Source organism: Drosophila mauritiana, chromosome 3L (assembly GCF_004382145.1).
Source record: "Drosophila mauritiana strain mau12 chromosome 3L, ASM438214v1, whole genome shotgun sequence".
Classification (NCBI taxonomy): domain Eukaryota; kingdom Metazoa; phylum Arthropoda; class Insecta; order Diptera; family Drosophilidae; genus Drosophila; species Drosophila mauritiana.
The window spans coordinates 2,878,160-2,891,159 of record NC_046669.1 but is presented as its reverse complement, the minus strand read 5'-3'; the positions used below and the strand labels follow the sequence as shown (position 1 = coordinate 2,891,159).

Sequence of the window (13,000 nt, the reverse complement as noted above, 5' to 3'; positions counted from 1 at the left end):
GGGAAATGTAATGGAAGTGGTGCAAACATACCTTCCCTTTTACTTATCACTATTTCTATATATTTTCTGGTCTATTTATTAACTTAATTTCCTTTGAATCAAGTAATTACGCTGCACATTGCATATTTTCGCACTTAATTTCGCCAACAAGCAAACGCAGCGAAGTGTTAATGAAAATATTTCGCTATCATTCAACAAGAGTCTCGTTTACAGCAAGTGCTGCAGTTCCTGCGGAATCCTTAATATACGTTGCATTGCGCATACGCCCCGTGGCTCCTTGCGGCAGACTGACAAGCGGGGCATACGCATACAAAACTCGCTCGATTGTGTGCTAGACAAACAAATGTACAGCATTACAGGAAGGGTATTTAAGGCTGAGGAAGTTGAAGTGGGTCTTTAATGTCCTGGGAACCCTGGCGTTCCCACGTGTGCATTCGAGTGCAGCTCATTTATCATGCCAGTCTTTGACTCGCCTCCTTTCAGTGTTGACTTTTAGCCATTTCCCACGCGAACTAATACATTTTCCTGGGAAAGCGCAAAAGGAAAAGAGCAAACATTAAAGGTACAGTTGTCCCTAATGAGCAGTGGTCGGTGAGTCAACAACTTTTTATTTCATTGTCGGTCTAATTGGACAATTAGCAGCGGAGTGAGAAGTGTGAAAAAAAATAATAACGCAAACAGCTGTGCCGCAATTTAATTTAAGGCTGCAAGTGTCACTTCAAGGGACATACACTGCAAAATAAAAGAAAAGTCCAAACTGTTGCGAAATAGAGTTAAATATTCCACGAATGAAATATTTGTGGCTATTTAAAGCAATTTTGCCCTAGCCTTTAATATAATAAATTTAGCAATTTTATTTGGCAAGTGCCGAGTTTCAATATTTCACTCCGCCATAATGCCTGGCGAAAAGAAAAGGAAACACAAACTGGATAACAGCCTTCCCGCAATGCATAAAGCATCGTTGTCCTTGGACAAATATAAAACATAATGCGAAAAATAAATGCCTGAAAAAGCGAGGAAACGGGATATAAGCAGCTAAAGAATATTCATGTGCCTCAATAAACCGCAAAGAAAAGATGTCCTTTTTGCGCCAGGCACTAAAGCGAGGAAAAATGATAAAACAGCCAGAAGAAAATAAAGAAAACCAAACAAAGGAAGCGCAAACAGCAAACGTGCATTGAAAGTATTGAGAGTCTGGGAGTCCACGCCGAAACTAACAATTAAAGAAGCGATTCGCTGGTAGGAAGGCATTTAAAGCGGCTTTATATTTATTGTGATACACAATGCCAACATAAAGACAATCGCCGCAGTTCTCTTTTCCGATCCGCTGGATGCCCGGCCAAATAAATAAAATTGATTAGAAGCGGCAATGGCAGCAGGCGGCATCGATGCTCCTTATCTGCCGGCAATTTCATTATTTTAATGCGCCACACGACCATCAAAACTTATGGGCGGAGCAATCTGACTGACAGCACAGGACGCAGGACAACGGACATCGGACATTCCAGTATTGATTGACCGGACTCCGCATCCTGTCAACAGTTTCAGTCAGTCAAACAAAACAGTGCGAAAAATAAAGCAATTCAATTTTGATCTTGCCTTAAAACCGGACGGTTCTAAATACTTTATATTTAAAAAATTGGTTATGTAAACATTTTCACCCAGTTCCTTTTCTTTTAGTGTGCGCATACATTTTATTCCGCTGCTGCCCTGAAAATTAATCCATCTCAAAACAATACGCATTTTCGTCACTGCACACACGGCGATTTTATTCAACTTTGTGCCCTATTTCTGGTTGACGTTCTGCAGCAGCAGGAAGTACTGTCCACTTGTCCGGACCATCTGCGAATCAATCAAGTGGAGCAGGCTGTAGGAAGGGACCCTTGGGGGTGGACCTGCAGGACCTGTAGGACCCCTGCTCTGCTCTGCTCCGCTACTCACCGCCATCAGCGTGGGCAAGGACATTTGCATGAACCAGGACACGTCCAGCCGGAATCCCCGGTTCGTGCGCATCAGCATCATGCGGATGAGGTGGCGAAACTCCCTGGACTCTCCGTACCATCGCACCTGGTAGAAGGCGTTGGCAATCTCCTCGCTCTGCAAAGGAGGATTGGTCACGCAATTAGACATCAATCAGAGCGCGGATTCCCCCGTTACGTCACCCACAGCAGTCGCAAATCGCTGGCCATTGTAGCAGTACACAACTATCTGATAGCCGGCTGCCACCAGGTACATGGTCATCCGGATCATGGTGATGCTGCTGTTGGTGCCCTGCGAACGAAGACGGTAAACGGTGAATTTCTCATTCAGTTAAGTTCCTTTGGGGATTCCCTCGGATCAAGGTCTCACCAATCCCACGCTCATTTGGAACAAGCCCAGGCCCCAGTTGAAAAGGCTAAGCAGGAATTGTGTGAAAGTGATGTGCCGAAAGCAGTCGTTAACCTCGGTTGCAAAGCTGTAAAAAGAGTTAAATGGAATGCTCTTTTTAATTTCGTCACTTACTTCGCCACTCGTTGGTACTGATAAATACAGCATCGCAAGTATTCAACCCTGCGATCTGGAGGAACCAACTCAGATGTGGCTTGTTCTACCATTTGGTTGAGGGACCTCATAAGTCCCACGCTATGAAGGCATAGCACAATAAAGACTCCATCAAAGCTAACGGCACCTGAGCAAAAAGTATTTATGGCTTATATCTGGAAAGGAAAACCTCATCCATATTGACTCACACATGCCGCAGATATACAGCGAACAGGTTTCCAGGTACATCTGTATATGATAGTAGGGAAACTCTAATCCCTTGTGCTCCCAGGCGGGATACAGAGATGGCAGAGCTTAGTATGGCAAATAAATTTTTATTTTACGTTTATAAAAAGTGGTTGTTAGTGGAATTATTGATATATTTACGTAACATGATGTCGTAGGATCCTTTCGGTTTGGTGAAATAGCGATAGAGGTTGATTACGAAGGAGTTGATAAAGTAGTTTGTAGTAACACAAATACAGCTATACAAATAGATAAGAATTTGCCGACGAGTGCTGGCCCAGTACCGATTCATCGTGGACTCAACCTGCTGGCGAATCCCTTTGATAACAGGTAGATCTGAAATAAAATGTATCTTTAGTTTGTTAGTGAGTCCAACAGGGGCTCACCTGACATCCTTTCAAAGAGCTCACACTTTTGGAGTAATTCGTGGCTGCGCGCCTTTCGTAGCAGTTCGTATATCTGTCTATGGGCGAACAGAAAGTACCACATCTTTGCTATCGATGTTAGAAACTGCAGGGCAGTGCCAGCGGTCTGAAAGATTAAAAAATCTTATATAATAATAAGATTTAAGGTATAGTTTTGACCCACCTCTCCAATGCGCGGAATATCATGAATGTACCTGGCTAACATTTGCCAGTGCCCATAAAGCGAGGCTAAGCTACTTAGGCTAAGGACAATTGTCCAGCTAAAAGGGTTACAAAGTGTATCTATTACAATGCTATACCCAACCTTTGAATTACCCACATTCTTAGCACCTGTCCGCATCGGGAAGGATCCAACAGGTTGAAGCCCACCGTGTAGGAGAGTCGGATCATCTCCCTGATGCTGCGATAGTTGCGCCTCTTCAGCTCGGCCGCCTCTTCCGGTGAGTACATGTCGCCTAATCGCGGCCTAATTGTGTTAATCGCCCATTTATAGGGCCAATCGGATGGGCGTGGCTCATCGGTTGGCTTTAATTAGATAGTTCAGCGCCAGAGGCAGGAAACCACGCCCCATTACGTGGGCAAAGTTTCATTAAATAATTGAAATACTTTGCGCTGGCAGGCGGAGAAGGGTGAGTGATGTGATTCTCGACTTGTCCTGTGGTTAATTAGTCCGACCAGTAATTAGATCCACACCAAGTTCGTTCGCTATTGAATCCTGCGAAAGCTTAAAGGACTTTTAGACACTAAGCTCTTCATTCCGTTTGGTTTTCCACTAAAAGCTGCAAGGTAGCAAGCTTTAGGCTGAAAAACTGGAAAACCATTTGTTCTTTGAAAACTTCCGGGTTGTGGAACAGACTAAATATGCTTATGTAAAATATTTACAAAAAAGTTTTGATTTTCTATAATCCCTTGAGTGGTGGTACCTGGCAGGTACTTTGTGCTATCGCATCCCTAGTCTCCGAATGTGATAAGAATAACGCCCCAGATTAGCAAATAACTCAATATATTGTTTTGAATTCTTAAAGATAAGAACACTTTCTTTAGAATAGTTTTATCCCAAAGGTTATAGAGGCTGATAGCCATCCGCAGGTCTTCTCTTAGATATTCCCTTATTTATATTCCTTCTTCGATTGTTAAAATACATCAGTTGAATTTAAACCGTGTAGTTGAAAACATCTTCGAACAGAAATGATTGACTTAAATATTTTAAATTTGAATGAAGACTGCCTTCACCACATTATTACGTATCTAAGCATCAAAGATATCGTCAATTTTGCGGATACCCTGCCCAGGTTTCGACAGATTCTGTTGGATAGACCGCCAACCTCCTACCCAGTACATCATGGAAGTGATCCCGATGGTGTGAAACCAGTATTGTATTACTCAACAGTTGCCATCAAGCTGTTCAGGATCGTAAAAAATAACGTAAAAACTTTGGGAGTTATCCAAGGACATAGTTACGATAAGGAAGATCTAGGAAACCTTGTCAAGGACTTTCGAATTCTAACACAAAGAAGGAACAAAATTGATCTCAGACATTGCCTTGGAGAAATGTCCAGACTTGAGGATATGTTTCGATTTTCGTCTTGCTGTAACTCCAAATGATTTAGAAGTCCGCGAAAATTATAATTATATAATTTTTTATATTTTAGCTCGTGACTATTTGAGTGTAAACGTCCCATCTTGTATTTGTTACCTTGCGGACTTTTTTCAACTTATTCCCGACTTGCGGGAGCTTCGACTTTCCGGATTTGCCAAGTGTTCGGATTGTGTTAAAACAATCTTGAAATGCTTTCCCAAGTTGGAGGAACTCTGGATTCGGGGAACCTGCCTCAAGCTTCGATCTGATTATGAGCTGATATCGCAGATCAAATCTTTGACGAAACTGTCGATAAATGTGGGTGGACCTAATTGTCTGGAGCCTTTGACCAATTTAACTGAACTCCGATCTCTTTATGTGGAGAGTATCTTCAGCTACATATCTCCAATTGAAATCATAGAAATAATAAAAAAGTGTAAGAAGTTGCAATTCCTATTTTGCTACTACATAAATCATGGAGAACATCCACAAGATTCCATTGCAAATATCTTCAAGAGCATTAGATCGACTCGAGATCCTAGCCATCAAACCCCCCTTCAATTGCACACATATTTGGATCCACCTTTGTGTGAAGAAAATGTAAGTGCCCTTAAAGTCTTTTAATTGCCTTAAAACAAAATTTATTTTATGATTTTTATTCAGAGACAACTAATTGATGAAGCCTACTTCGAATATCGCCGACTGCCTTGAAAGGACTTGCCTTATTTAGAATGGACTTTGAAAACAAATACTCACCATTCTTTTTTCGTCTCGAAAATAAGGACCACTTTGATATGTTACTCAATGATTTATATATTTTCATGACTTTTCGCTCATATAGATTTAAATACGCTTTAATAAATTTGTATGCTTGTCAACGATTTCCGTTATTCAATTTAGCTGATTTACAATCGTCGTCGCCATCAGACTACATTAAAATGTATGTATCGTTAGGTAAATAATTTAAATATTAATAACATGTTGCTTTTGCACGTGTATTTGCTCTGCTCGTCATTTACTTAGTATATCTCGTTAGTTTGAATTCAAGTTCAATTCGTTTGCTGCTGGCGTAAATGTTTTACAAAATAATATAACAGAAACTTCGATTTAGGGTCTTGTATATGAAATAAATATTTACAAAAGTTACAATTAATATTATGCAGTGGCGGAATGTGGCCGGTGCTCACCAAAAAACCGTGTAGATAATCCTAAATGAATTGCTTACAAAATTTTTGGATGCCTCAAGCATTTGTTAATACGTACACATATTTCTAAAAATGTTTAACTATATTACCTCGAGTTCTTGGCTTTAACATTAGTTATCGAATAAGGTGTTTGCATTGTTTTTCTCTTTTTGCTTAGTTCTTTTGTTCTTTGCTTGTGTTCTTATCAATTCGAAAAGCGGACGTTGAGACATTTTATTATCGTCTCGTAATAAAATTTGTGTCGTTTTCTTACAGTGTGGTGTTTGTTCGTGGCTTTGGGTGTGGGCGTGTGTATCTGTGAGAGGTGTTAGGTGTGGGTGAGTGGGTGTGTGAGTGAGTGAGTTCGTATTCCCTTTACTGATATGTTTCTAAGAGGCTAACTCGCATCCTGGCTCATCGCTGGCCGAGCAGAGGCAACTAAACAGGACAAACGCAAGCCAGTTGGACAGATCGGTTGGGATGACCTATGGAGGATATGGAAACCTGCCAGATCGGTATACTAGAACACCTAAGCCGAAACACTATCGCACGCATACACTGAATGGAATGTGGAAAAACAACTTGGGTTGCAATAATTGACTAACACGCTCCTCGAACGGGGAAAGTCCCTTGGCGAGGATTTCCAATTTTATTGCTTACGTATTCGGAGAACGGACTAGTGAACTAAACTTCGACTCAACTATCTAACTAACTCAACTAACTAACATACATAACACTCACACGCTTCATAACTAACTAACAGTATGTGGGTTGGTACAATGCGATCCCGTGGGTTCCGATAGATGGGCCACCTAAATGGCACCGCAATCAGGCTGCCCTCGAATGGCATTATCATACCCACATAACAAATAACAACATCTACATCCAAGCAATATTGCATTTTCCCAACCAACCTCAATCTCTACTTCATAGGTGGCAACTCAGATTATATCAGGGGACTAAGCCAAGCCAAGCTCTATCGATAAGCCCTAAGCCCTACACACACGCACAAGTACTTATAGATATAGAAACGAACCAACGATTTTCAACTACTTTTGACATTATGAATTTGAACGATACGCGAACGAACGATTTACATACAGATATATGCATGGCCATGCGATTCTAATTGGGATCTAATGGGATGGGCTGGGGTGGGGTGTCGCATCCCCTCCTCGTCTGTAACTCCTCAAGCCTCCGATCTGCGGGGATTAGAGCGCGGTTTGAAAAATAGTTGGGGCTATATTTATATATCGCTTAGTTTGTATATATAATGTGTAAATATGCGAGCTGCGATTGCGATGCGTGTATATTCTATATTGTATATACTTATAAGTTGCATTCAAAATATGAATATTTCCGTTTCATTTGTTGCTATTTAGGCTTTTTTGGTGACTTCGTCTATATACTTTCGGTTAGCTGTGTCCTGAAGGCGGTAAATAAAGGTTGCTCTGTACACGAGTGGATTGGGCTCTGCATTATATACACCGTAGCTTTACGTTTAGAGTTACTCGACCTATCGTATGGTATTAATAATATTTTGCTGTTTTGCTGTTTGTACGACTTGCGCGGCTCCGAATCTCCTACATTGCAGTCCGGGTTGCTCCTTCTCTTCTCTAGTTGTAAAAATACGCAGATCGAATTCTGGGGATCTGCTAGGGATCGTCCCACCATCTCTAGACTAGGATACTGTTCATTGCTTTTATATAATTCACATTCCATGTTTGCTAACTTTGCTATCACTTTGAGTTTTCCCTTTGTATGCTTTGTGTGTGTTTGTGTGTGTGTTGTGTAGTGTGAGGGTTTCCCTTGGAAAAGGTTATCTTTTTTACATTTTCTGGGTGTCGGTTTGTGTGTGGGTCCCTAATTGCTACGTGCCCTCGTTCCCCGCCCTCTTCGCCCCCTCGGCGTCGGCTCCTTGGAGAAGGGCCCTCTGCTCATCGTTGGCTTCTGCTTCTCCCTCCTCCTCACGATCCTCCTGGCCAGGAGCTACTGCAGCTTGGCTCGGAGGAGCTGTCGGGGGATCCTCGCCAGCTCGATTGCTCACGGGCGATGTGAAGGTCGTCTCCGAGTCTGTGTGGCAAGATGGGCTATATTAGTCACTTGATTATACAGATATATCAGCACAACGGATTACACAGGATGAGTGAGTAAGAGTCCTAACCCATTTTATGAGGAAGCAGTTTGTATCTGTGATTGGCGATCTAATTTAAAACTTATGTTCATTAAAGATTTTCCGACCATAAAATGGGTTCGTTCTTATCGCAGTGCTAAACAGGAAGCGGCATATGGGTGATTTTGTGTGAGGTGTGTGAGTGTAAAGTGCGTGAGCTCAAGTTATAAAGCTGTTCACATCGATCTGGCGCTCGGATGTGGATAATCCCAGCTGGGTGCTTAACGAGTCTGGACAATCGAATCGGGTGAGTTTGGTGCGGCACGGAAGCGATCGATGCGGATCGATCACCAATGGTAAGCACTATAGATCGGATCGGTAATACTAACAGGTCGCCCGGCCGAAGGCCTCCGCTCTCCGGCGAGATTTAGTGTGTCAGTGTCTGTATCTGTGGGTTCATGGGATCATGCGGTGGTCATGCGGATGTGGGTGGCGATGGGTGGAGTTCGGGAGTTCAGAAGGCGGCATCGAAGACGGTGACTGACAGCCAGCCAGCAAGCGGGGGGAAAGGGGAGAGATAAAAAGACGGTTGTAGATGATTTCTGGTTTCGTCATGGCCGAAAGAAACCCCAGGACGCACTTACAGGATGAGACAGAGAGAAAAAGAGGGGGAAAGAGACAAAGAAGAAGGAAGCCAGCCGACAGTGATGAAAATATAGGATATATAGAGACGTCCTAAGGTATATTGGTACGCCGTGATCTTAATTATATTGTATTTGTTAAAATGTCATGGCCTATCCTTCATCACTGCCAGCTGGCCACCTAGTTCCACCACCACCTACCTAGACTGCTGTCCCTGGTCTGCTGGCCATCCGCCGATCCTGCGGATGCGGATGTGAAAGGAGTTCCTCGCGAAAGCAGCGGCTTCACCTGGCGCAGCGCCTGCTCCTCGGGATAGCGTGGGGTCTGGAACTTCGTGGGCTTCGATTGCAAGGTCGCTGGTCCTGAGCGCTGGTGCATTAGGGTGCGGTGCCTGAGGGGTGGTGGGGATATAGACTTAGCTAAAACTGAATGAGGTAATTTATTCGGTGAGTAATCGCTGCCGGATTCGCCCTGCAAAACAAGAAAGTTAATACTCGAACTGAATACATATTACTATACAGGATAACGAACCATAACGGTGCCGTTGTCGGAGACGCCGGAGCCGGACATGTTGTCCGCCAGGAGACGCTCGCTCTCCGGATCGGACAGGACGCGCGAGATATCAGACTTGTTTTTCAGGATCGACTTGGAGCGCCGGTGGTGCTCCAGATTGGGCGACGCGTCAATCGAGTCTATCGATGAGGAATGCTTGCTCTCGAACTTGGCTGGTGGTCGAGTTTTGATTAGTTTAATAGATCATTAAATTTGGGAATAATCGAAAGCACCCACCTTTGGCGCCCACATTCTGTATGCCAAACAAATGTTGGTTGATCAGTTTGGTGGCAGTGGCTAAGCTCTTGCCCGGCATGAATACCGAGCGCTTCTTCTTGGGTCCTTGACCGCTGAATCCGCCGGATCCGCTGGCCGCCGGGCTACCGGAACTTCCGGCCAGTTCTCCCTCCCTCCGACCGCCCGTCTCGTCGTCCAGCTTGGTGTCCTCGAAGCGGGCGCGAGGTCGCATGCCCCCTAGGACACTGCCTGCAAGTCCTCCGGTCGCTCCACTTGGTCGCATGGCGGTGAAGCTCTGCTGGAACCGCGTCTTCCGATGCTTTGGCACTGAGTTCTCGTTCAAGCTGACCCGACTTCCCCGCTCCTGGACATCAAAGCTCTGGTAGACGTCGTCCAGGGGACTCAGACCGCCAGCTCCTACGCCTCCGGCGGCCATGTTCCTGAGGGCCGTATCGCCCGAGGCGCTCTTCTTCACTTGGGCACGCAGTCCACCCGATGAATTGGTGCTTGGCAGGCCCACAATGAAGCCTGTGGAGCTGCTAATGCCCTGGTGCTGCTCCCTTTCCAGGGGATTTATGTACAGGTTATCCATGTCAATGTCCAGGGCGCAGGCCTCGTCATTGAAATCGGCCGTGAGGTCTCCTTGGGACAGGAAGGGATGCGTCTGGCAGCTGGCATAGGTGTCCGAGCTATCCACGCTGGCCAGGTCGGCATTGTTGTTATTGCTCCCGTTGTAGTTGCCACCGTAAAGGAGCGTCCCATTGCCACCACCGCCCACTGTGGTGGTGTTGAAGTTGTTGTTGTAGTTATGGTTAAAGTTGGACGAACTGCAGATGGTGGACCCGTATCTGAGGGACACATCCAGGGGCAGGGCGATGGTGGTGGACGTGGTGGTGCCATAGGACGACGATGTGGACGAGGACTGCGAGATGGCGGGCAAAAGGACGGCGGCGCAGGACGTTGGGGGCAATGGGGGTGGCGGGGGTAGGGCCAGGAGCGGACCATGGAGCGGCGGTAGAGGGGCTGGTAGTGGTGAGAGGAGCCCATAGGCTCCTGCTTGACGACCCGCTGCCGCCAGTCGCATCTCCAGACAGATCGGCTTGTGGAAGTCGGAGGTGGGCAGCGAGATCACGCCCTCCGCGTCGGTGAATTCCTTGAAGTCCTGCAACGAGTGGGGGTTCGGGATGGGGATACAGTTTCAGATCCAGTCGCCAAAGCAAACTAGAGGGCCAAGATATAACAGATATGGTAGAATCGGTCAAATTAGTTGAGCTTACAATTTTTAAGTGAATCCTAACTGAAACGGAACCATATCTGTTTTATCTTTCGGTGAAGTAAGATCACTGGGACCATAATTTCACACATTATATACGTGTTTTGGGATTTTTTCTGGCTGCTTATTAGTGTCTGATTTAGTTCGGTGTACCTGTTGTCTGGAGTTAGCTTTTTATTGTGTGCGATTTGTTTCCTTATTATTTCGCTTGAATAACAAAAATTAACATGCAACTAGGAGGCGCCAAGTAAAACTCAAACGTGCTGCGCTATTTATTGTTAACATTCAGTCATATTTAATAAATAAAAACGAAGGCAGTGCGAGTTCTCAACTTGTTATTGGAGGCAAAGAAAGTGATTACTCATATATGTAGTATTGATCATAAGATTCATTAGAGGTGCATAATAAAGAAGAATTAAGTATAATAAATTAAAATCTAAATGTATATATTTGATTTAACATAAATAGTTTTTAGAAGTTTTTCAATTCATGACTGATATTTCTTTTAATGCTTTCGGATCGGATCTGATTGGATCCCCAAGTTGAGCAAACGCACGAAGTTCAATCTTTCAGTACCCAGGTGCGAACGTCTTACTTACCAAACCGCTGGTGTTGCCCTCGAAGTGGGGTTCCATACTCGAACGTTAAATAAAGTTAAGTACTCTAATAGAGTTAGATACCGAAACCAAAAAGTAAAAGTTCTAGGCGAGCAATACGGAAACAATCAGAAGAGATAGTGAAGTGCCAGAAAGTCGAGTGCGAATAGATAAATTTGATCAACAGAAGTGGATTCGTTTGTTTTGTATTTTTATTTGCATAATTTGTTCATTCGGTTGTGGTTTTCTTTGTTTTGTTTTGGATGAGTGATAACAGGAAATAAACGACTAATAATGAAGAGAGCTATAACATTGGTAGTTCGAGTAACTAAACAATTGTATATTTGGTTTTCATAGTCATGTATGTATATTCGTTGTTTTGCTGGTTTTCTGGTATTTGGCGTTTGCAAGTTGCAGCTACTATAATTAAGGCTTAGGCCATTTTGCTAGGATATAAATATTTAGGTATTAGGCTAGTTGTAATTACGTGCTTAGTGTAAATGAAAATAATCGATTTAAACTTTCGTCAAGCCCTCAAGCTTCGGTCACTTGGTACAGAGTTAAATTAAGTATATAAATTAAATTAAATAATAACACATGCTGCTTTGTTTTGCTTTGCTCTCCACTCCTGGTTGCGTTCTAGATGGTAGATTAGGCTTTAGTTAATTTAATTAAATTCTTAGAATTCGCTATGTCTTTCTTAGCTTTCACGTCACGTCACGCCAGGCCCGTTGATACTAATAATAACAACAGTTTAACAGTATAATCGTAGCAGTAATAATAACATTTAGTTGTAATTTGTTGGTTTGTTGGTTTGTTGGTTTAAAGCTAGTTAACGTCTAATCGCAATTCGCAGTGCCGGACACGCATTCGATGCGCCCGGCTGACTAAGTACTCTCGATTTCTATATCGAACTCGTCGGGGAGAATCTTGAGAATCTGGCTAAACGCTATTCGCGCGCAATGGAATACACTCGCCATGGCATCCCGGCAAACCCTTTAAGAAAAGAAACGAAAAAGAAACAAGGTCAACATAAAATTTCCATTTCCAATCCAATTCCAATCTCACAGGAAGCCAAACAAAACCAAAAGAAAAGAAACGAAACGAAAAGAAATCAAAAGTGAAACATAACGATCGTAAGGATGGGACAACACTTTGTATTTTAACGGCGTGTCCTGGCTGTTACCATCTCGGGTGCTACCGTAATGCCTCATAGATAGTATATGTCGATGGTGCCCTCCTCGAGCATCCGCTTGAGGGCCATATAGTTCTTGGGCGAGGGCGGCGGTCGGGCCAGCCGCTTGATGCTATACTCCTTATCGTGGAACACACAAATGCGATCCTGCAACAACGTTCGGTTGGTATCGTAATCGCTGCTCTACCAATCCAACTACTTCGGGTCGAGTACGGGGTTGCCTATTGTTTAGCAGGACCTATGCGAGAAGCTCAAGGCTCTACTGATTTATAAAAGGGAGGTGCCACAGAAATGTATCAACTGTTTAAAATTTTTTAAATGGAAACAAAAATAGATACATATGCAACTTAAATAGGATTTCTGTGACACTCCTGAACTTAGGGTCTTGTCTGGATCGGAGTTCAATGCGCTGGGGTTAACAATTTCACAGTCTGCCAA

General features: G+C 43.8%; 3 protein-coding genes across 18 annotated transcripts in view; 1 reads left to right on the top strand and 2 right to left on the bottom strand.

Annotated features, from left to right (window-relative positions):
• Window positions 1-1,785: 1,785 nt before the first annotated feature.
• Window positions 1,786-3,641, bottom strand: LOC117140824 (odorant receptor 63a). The gene is made up of 10 exons (XM_033303931.1): window positions 3,511-3,641; window positions 3,355-3,451; window positions 3,153-3,297; window positions 2,908-3,102; window positions 2,730-2,834; window positions 2,503-2,668; window positions 2,350-2,455; window positions 2,167-2,271; window positions 1,942-2,097; window positions 1,786-1,842 (listed from the first exon to the last, which is right to left on the bottom strand). Exons 1-10 carry the CDS (start codon window positions 3,639-3,641, stop codon window positions 1,786-1,788), a joined length of 1,263 nt encoding a protein of 420 aa, XP_033159822.1.
• Window positions 3,642-4,351: 710 nt separating this feature from the next.
• Window positions 4,352-5,547, top strand: LOC117139724. Its single transcript, XM_033302260.1, has 3 exons — window positions 4,352-4,782; window positions 4,844-5,370; window positions 5,434-5,547. The coding sequence occupies exons 1-3, from the start codon at window positions 4,380-4,382 to the stop codon at window positions 5,479-5,481; spliced, it is 978 nt and encodes a 325-aa protein (XP_033158151.1). The 5' UTR covers window positions 4,352-4,379; the 3' UTR covers window positions 5,482-5,547.
• Window positions 5,548-5,565: 18 nt separating this feature from the next.
• Window positions 5,566-13,000, bottom strand: part of LOC117139719 (potassium voltage-gated channel protein Shab) — a 56,400-nt gene continuing 48,965 nt past the window's right edge. For 8 of the 16 annotated variants that reach the window (XM_033302237.1, XM_033302240.1, XM_033302244.1 and 5 more), the window contains 4 exons: window positions 9,499-10,660; window positions 9,241-9,434; window positions 8,910-9,180; window positions 5,566-8,027 (listed from right to left, as the gene is read on the bottom strand). In XM_033302237.1, the coding sequence (XP_033158128.1) occupies window positions 7,825-8,027; window positions 8,910-9,180; window positions 9,241-9,434; window positions 9,499-10,660 (1,830 nt within the window). In that variant the 3' untranslated portion in view covers window positions 5,566-7,824. Of the gene's footprint in view, window positions 8,028-8,909; window positions 9,181-9,240; window positions 9,435-9,498; window positions 10,661-11,186; window positions 12,364-12,553; window positions 12,710-13,000 lie in introns of those variants that run through there. The other 8 variants (XM_033302250.1, XM_033302253.1, XM_033302245.1 and 5 more) reach the window with 7 other exon arrangements.

Bases quoted from the DNA above. Each gene is read 5' to 3' on its own strand.
- LOC117139724 (XM_033302260.1), top strand. From the start codon at position 4,380: ATGATTGACTTAAATATTTTAAATTTGAATGAAGACTGCCTTCACCAC. The intron at 4,783-4,843 runs GTAACTCCAAAT...TTTATATTTTAG, and splicing joins GTTTCGATTTTCGTCTTGCT to CTCGTGACTATTTGAGTGTA. The intron at 5,371-5,433 runs GTAAGTGCCCTT...ATTTTTATTCAG, and splicing joins CACCTTTGTGTGAAGAAAAT to AGACAACTAATTGATGAAGC.
- LOC117140824 (XM_033303931.1), bottom strand. From the start codon at position 3,641: ATGTACTCACCGGAAGAGGCGGCCGAGCTGAAGAGGCGCAACTATCGC. The intron at 3,103-3,152 runs GTGAGCCCCTGT...ATTTTATTTCAG, and splicing joins GCTCTTTGAAAGGATGTCAG to ATCTACCTGTTATCAAAGGG. The intron at 1,843-1,941 runs GTGAGTAGCGGA...ATTGATTCGCAG, and splicing joins CCTTGCCCACGCTGATGGCG to ATGGTCCGGACAAGTGGACA.